Raw genomic sequence first — 6,656 nt, 5'->3', positions numbered from 1 at the left:
TTAGCCAGGATGGTCTCGATCTCCTGACCTCGTGATCCGCCCGTCTCAGCCTCCCAAAGTGCTGGGATTACAGGCTTGAGCCACTGCGCCCGGCCTAATGTCTACATGATATTATATAAGTAGAAAACAGTTTTGGCTGGGTCCAGTGGCTCACACCTGTAATCCTAGCACTTTGGGAGGCAGAGGCAGTGGATCATTTGAAGCTAGGAGTCTAAGACAAGCCTGAACAACATGGCAAAACCCTGTCTCTACAAAAAATACAAAAATTAGCCCAGTGTGGTGGCATGCGCCTTTAGTCCCACCTACTCAGGAGGCTGAGGTGGGAGGATTGCTTGAGCCTGGGAGGTTGAGGCTGCATGAGCTAAGATCACCCTACTGCATGCACTCCAGCCTGGGTGACAGAGTAAGACCCTGTCTCAAAAAAAAAAAATTTTTTTTTTCCTATCTTGTTCTTCATTATGTACCTGTAGATTTAGATTGTTTTCAGAATTTTCTACTGTCGGAACAAACTCTGAGGTAAACATCCTTAACTATTTTCATAGGCTATATTCCTAGAGATAAAATTACTGGAATAAATATTAATATGTATAATTTATTTTTATTTATGTTCATTAGAATTTATTTATTTGAGACAGGGTGTCACTTCTGTTGCCCATGCTGGAGTGCCGCATGGGCTTGCTGCAGCCCCAACCTCCCGGCCTCAGGCGATCCTCCCACCTTAGCCTCCTGAATAGCCAGGACTACAAGGATGCACCACTATGGCTGGATAAGTTCTCTGTTTTTTTAGTAGAGTCTTGGTTTTACCATGTTGCCCAGGCTGGTCTTGAACTCCTGGGCTCAAGTGATCCTACTGTGTTGGCCTCCCAAAGTGCTGGGATTACAGGCATGCACAACCAGTCCCAACCATTTTCTTCCTTTGTTAAACACAAAAAATAAAATTAGCATAATCTGTACCTATGGTTTGTGTTTTTAAAATTTAGGAATATATCCTGGAGAGCTTCTGTATAATTATTTAGGCAGGGTGTGTGGTGGTTCATGCCTGTAGGCCAAGGTTGGCAGATTACTTGAGCTCAGGAGTTTAAGACCAGCCTGGTCAACATGGTGAAACACCGTCTCTACCAAAAAAAAAAAAAAAAAAATATTAGCCGGGTGTGGTGGTGGGCGCCTATAGTCCCAGCTACTCAGGAGGCTGAGGTGGGAGAATCACTTGAACCTGGGAGGCAGAAGTTGCAGTGAGCCAAGATTGCACCACTGCACTCCAGCCTGGGTAACAGAGTGAGACGCTATCTCAAAACAAAAACAAAACAAAAAACAAACAAAGCCAGATATAGTTTTAAAAGATCGTGCTTAATAATAAGTAAATTACATAAAGAAGAAATATGAAAATAAAGTTGATGAATAAAAAGGCACACTTGAAAAGTTCAAGAGTAGAAGGAATAGGACATTTCTTTTTGTTCGGTTTCTAATGTAGGCAGAAAGGGAAATATATTAAAATTCTTTCTGCTTTTTTTTTTTTTTTTTGAGACAGAGTCTAGCTCTGTCGCCCAGGCTGGAGTGCAGTGGCGTGATCTTGGCTTACTGCAACTTCTGCTTCCCAGGTTCAGGCAACAAAGTGAGACCCCATTCTCCACAGGAAAAAAAAAAAGAAAGAAAGAAAAGCTGTGTTTAGGTACTAGTCTTTTTTCCACAAATGTTACAAATATTTTTTTCATAGTTAACCCTTTATCGTTTGGCCTGAGTTACATCTTTGATCCAAATGGCTTGGCCATTTGTCCTAATACATATATTAAATAATTTTAGAATAAATATAAACTTATTTTATCATTACATGTAGATGTGTCAGTTGCTTACATTTCAGTTATGAAGTAAATGGTTTCTTCTTTCAGATTCCTTTTTCCAAATTTTTCTTCTCTAATCGAGGAAGAATCCGGGATGTTCAGCATGAGCTTCTGCTTGACAAGGTAATATATTCCTGTATTTTTCACTCAGAACTGTATCATTTTTAATGAATCGAAAGTCTGGTAAGACTGAGTTCATTTGAGAAAGCTGGCAGATGAAAATTTCTTCTCAGAGCCACTGCTCTTAAACCTAGCCAGAGGCTGCCTCAGACCTCCCCTATGAACTATACCCCCATCCTGAAGGAATTTTAGAATGATCATTTTTAGCATGCCTACATTTTACTTTAGCTATTTTTCCCCCGTCCCCTCCCTCCTAATTTAGCTTTAAAATAAGAGTTTATGAACACTTCAAGGAACCTCCATTAGGCATTCATGTTGTCCTTACTAGTCTTTTTTTTTTTTTTTTGAGACGGAGTCTTGCTTTGTCACCTAGGCTGGAGTGTAGTGGCATGATCTCGGCTCACTGCAAACTCCACCTCCTTGGTTCAAGCAATTCTTCTGCCTCAGTCTCCCGAGTAGCTGGAATTAACAGGTGCCTGCCACCACACTTGGCTAATTTTTGTATTCTTAGTAGAGACGAGGTTTCACCATGTTGGCCAGGCTGGTCTCGAACTCTTGACCTCGTGATCTGCCCACCTTGGCCTCCCAGTGTTGGGGTTACAGGCCTGAGCCACTGCGCCCGGCCATCCTTCCTAGTCTTAAGTGGCGCTACCTAATGAGGAGAGGGAAGGAAGTTGAATGGGGAAAGAAAAACAGTCTTGTATTTCCTCTTACGGTATGCTATGTGAGAACTAGTATGTATTTCCTAAGGGCTGATAGCATTAAAACCCAGTTATAATCATCACTTGATGGGATTTTAAACTCCTGGAATAATATCAGTACATCACTATGAGATTTTAATCAATTTCTCTGTTTTAAATTTAGATCTCTTCTATAGGATTCACCTTGGCTGACAAAGTGGATGGTCCATTCTTCCTGGAGATAGATTTTATTGGAGTGTTTACTGATCCAGCCCATACAGAAGAATTTGCCTATGAAAATTCTCCAGAGCTTAACCCAAGGCTTTTTAAGTAAAGATTATGTGGTAGTTTTGTTTTACTACTCTAAGGGTACTAGCATCTATAATGATGTAGACAAAATAAAATATTTCTTTAGTGGCATCCAACCAATGGCTAGTATGTATTCTCTCTCTCTTTTTATTTTTTTGAGATGGAGTCCCACTCTGTTGCCCAGGTTGGCATGCTGGTGTGCAGTAGTGCGATCTCGGCTCACTGCAACCTTCGCTCAGCCTCCCGAGTAGCTGGGATTACAGGCATGCACCACCACTCCCAGCTAATTTTGTATTTTTAGTAGAGACAGGATTTCTCCATGTTGGTCAGGCTGGTCTCGAACTCCTGACCTCAGGTGATCCGCCTGCTTCGGCCTTCCAAAGTCCTGAGATTATAGGCATGAGCCACTGCGCCCAGCTGGCTAGTGTGTATTCTCTAAGACAAGTTGAAATGCTGTTGCTGGCCAGGCACGGTGGCACATGCCTGTAATCCCAGCATTTTGGGAAGCTGAGGCAGGCAGATCACTGAAGGTCTGGAGTTTGAGACCAGCCTGACCAGCATGGTGAAACCCCATCTCTATTAAAAATACAAAAGTTAGCCGGGCATGGTGGCACATGCCTGTCATCCCAGCTACTTGGGAGACTGAGACAGGAGAATTGCTTGAACTGGGAGGCAGAGGTTGCAGTGAGCTGAGATCATGCCACTGCACTCCAGCTTGTGCCACAGAGTGAGACTGTCTCAAAAACAAAAAAAGTCTGTTGCTAAGAGGGACTGGATAAGGGGAACACAGCATGAAACCAGGTTCTCTGGTATACTTTATCTCATAGAATGCAAGTACTGATGCAAATGTACTATGTAAATAATTTAGTGTTTTTGCTCAGAACAGTTGCTGTTAGGAACATTTCCTACATGAGTAGTTTCCAAAGCAGGAGTTTCTGAGATGATTGTTAATGGCCTTCTACCACTCTGTTGCATTTAGATTTCTTCTATTTTCATTTTGTTTTGCTTTTTTGAGATGGAGTTCCGCTCTGTCGCCCAGGCTGGAGTACAGTGGTGCAATCTCGGCTCACTGCAACCTCTGCCGCCCAGGTTCAAGCGATTCTCTTGCTTCAGCCTCCCCAGTAGCTGGTATTACAGGCACACACCACCATGTCTGGCTAATTTTTTGTGTGTTTTTAGTAAAAATGGGGTTTCGCCATGTTGGCCAGGCTGGTCCTGAACCCCTAACCTGAGGTGATCTGCCCAAGGCAATAATTCAGTAAAATCACAGAGACTTACTCCTGTGGTTTCTTCTAAGACTTTTGTAATTTTAGTTCTAACACTTAGGTCTATGCCTCTTTTTTTTTTTTGAGATGGAGTCTTGCTCTGTGGCCTAAGCTGGAGTGCGGTGGTGTGATCTCAGCTCACTGCAACCTCTGCCTCCCAGTTCAAGCAATTCTCCTGCCTCAGCCTCCTGAGTAGCTGGGATTACAGTCATGCGCCACCATACCTGGCTAATTTTTTTTTTTGTGCTGGAGTCTTGCTCTGTCACCAGGCTGGAGTGTAGTGGCATGATCTCGGCTCCCTACAACCTCCACGCCTCCCAGGTTCAAGCGATTCTCTGCCTCAGCCTCCTGAGTAGCTGAGATTACAGGTGCCCGCCACCACGCCCAGCTAATTTTTGTATTTTTAGTAGAGACGGGGTTTCACCATTTTGGCCAGGCTAGTCTTGAACTCCTGATCTCGTGATCCACCCACTTCAGCCTCCCAAAGTGCTGGGATTACAGGTGTGAGCCACTGCACCCAGTCCCTCTTTTATCACATTTTTTTTTTTTTTTTGAGACGGAGTCTCGCTCTGTCATCCAGGCTTGACTGCTGTGGCATCTCGGCTCACTGCAAGCTCGGCCTCCCGGGTTCACACCATTCTCCTACCTCAGCCTCCCGAGTAGCTGGGACTACAGGCGCCCACTACCAAGCCTGGCTAATTTTGTTTTTGCATTTTTAGTAGAGATGGGGTTTCACCACGTTAGCCAGGATGGTCTCAATCTCCTGACCTCATGATCCGCCCATGTTGGCCTCCCAAAGTGCTGGGATAACAGGCATGAACCACCGTGCCTGGCCTATTATTTTTTTTTTTAAGAAATAGGATCTTGCTATGTTGCTCAGGTTGAAGTGCAAGGGCTAGTCACAGGAGTGCTTATAATGTACCACAGCCTTTGATCTCCTGGGCTAAAGTGATCCTCCCACTTCAGCCTCTCAAGTATCTGAGACTACAGGAGTGTACGCTACTGTGGTCAGCCCTATGATCAATTTTAAGTTAACTTTTATGTATGGTATAAAGGTCCAAATTCATTTTTTGCATCTGAGTATTCAGTTGTCTCATTTTTTTTTTCTTATTAGTCATTGCTAGTATATGGAAACAGGGGCCAGGCTCTGTGGTTCACACTTGTAATCCCAGCACTTTGGGAGACTGAGGTGGGAGGATCACTTGCCCAGGAGTTGAGACCAGCCTAGGCAACATAGTGAGACCCTGTCTCTAAAAAAAAATAACAAAATAAAAAAATAAAAAAAATTAGCCAGGTATGGTAGCACACACCTGTAGACTCAGCTACTTGGGAGGCTGTGGTAGGAGGATCCTTGAGCCCATGAGGTCAAGGTTATAGTGAGCTATGATCTTACCACTGCACTCCAGCCTGGGTGACAGACCAACACTGTGTCTCTAAAAATAATAATAATAATAATTAGGCTGGGTGTGGTGGTCACAGCTGTAATCCCCAGCACTTTGGGAGGCTGAGGCTGTTGCATCACGAGGTCAAGAGATAGCAAGAGATAGAGAGTATGGCTTGAACTTGGAGAGGTGGAGGTTGCAGTGAGCCAAGATCGCACCACTGCACTCCAGTCTGGGTGACAGAGATTAAACACAACAATATAATTGTTGGGTCTTGATTTTTTTTTTTTTTTCTTTTAAGATGGAGTCTCACTCCGTTGCAGTGGCCAGAGTGCAGTGGTGTGATCTTGGCTCATTGCAACCTCCACCTCCCCGGTTGAAGTGATTCTCCTGCCTCAGTCTCCTGAGTAGGTGGGATTACAGGTGCCTACCTCCACGCCTGGCTAATTTGTATATTTTTAGCAGAGATGTGGTTTCGCCATGGTGGCCAGGCTGGTCTCCAACTCCTGACTTCAAGTGATCTGCCTGCCTTGGCCTCCCAAAGTGCTGGGATTACAGGTGTGAGCCACTGTGTCTGGCCAGAATTGTTGGGTATTGATCTTGAACGTTGCAACCTTACTGAATTTATTAGTTCTAGGAGCTTTTTAGTGAAGTCCTTAGGATTTTCTCTATGTAAGATCCTGGTGGCTTTTTCTTTTTTCGGATAGGGTCTCACTACCTAATGGCATGGCTAGATTACACAGTAGACATACTGTTAACTTTTCAAAGAAACTAGCAAACTGTTTTCCAAAGTGGTTGTGACATTTTACATTTCCATCAGATGTGTATTTGACCCTAAATTTTAAAAATTGATCTGATCTCTTCACCTTGATAGGAAAATCTGAATGTTTCCAGTACTCAGGAGTGTGCCATGTCCTAAAGCCTCATATATACAAAACAGCATTTAATAAAACCTGAGAGGTACTCTGGGAATATAAAGGAAGCATACCACCATTTCTTTTTTGAGTGGAAGCAGCGGTCAGGAAAGGGCATACAAAGGGTATAAACTCTTGTTTTTTTTTT

General features: G+C 43.6%; 1 protein-coding gene across 6 annotated transcripts in view; it reads left to right on the top strand.

Annotated features, from left to right (window-relative positions):
• The window catches only part of NDUFAF1 (NADH:ubiquinone oxidoreductase complex assembly factor 1), a 40,303-nt gene extending 37,240 nt beyond the window's left edge, over positions 1–3,063 (top strand). For all 6 annotated transcript variants that reach the window (XM_023198363.2, XM_023198362.2, XM_023198360.2 and 3 more), the window contains 2 exons: positions 1,887–1,961; positions 2,823–3,063. In XM_023198363.2, coding sequence (XP_023054131.1) covers positions 1,887–1,961; positions 2,823–2,972 — 225 coding nt within the window. In that variant the 3' untranslated portion in view covers positions 2,973–3,063. The remainder of the gene's footprint in view (positions 1–1,886; positions 1,962–2,822) is intronic.
• Positions 3,064–6,656: the final 3,593 nt, after the last annotated feature.

Source organism: Piliocolobus tephrosceles, chromosome 6 (genome assembly GCF_002776525.5).
Source record: "Piliocolobus tephrosceles isolate RC106 chromosome 6, ASM277652v3, whole genome shotgun sequence".
Taxonomy (NCBI): domain Eukaryota; kingdom Metazoa; phylum Chordata; class Mammalia; order Primates; family Cercopithecidae; genus Piliocolobus; species Piliocolobus tephrosceles.
Note: the sequence above shows the minus strand (reverse complement) of the source record. Positions and strands in the feature narration are given on the sequence as shown.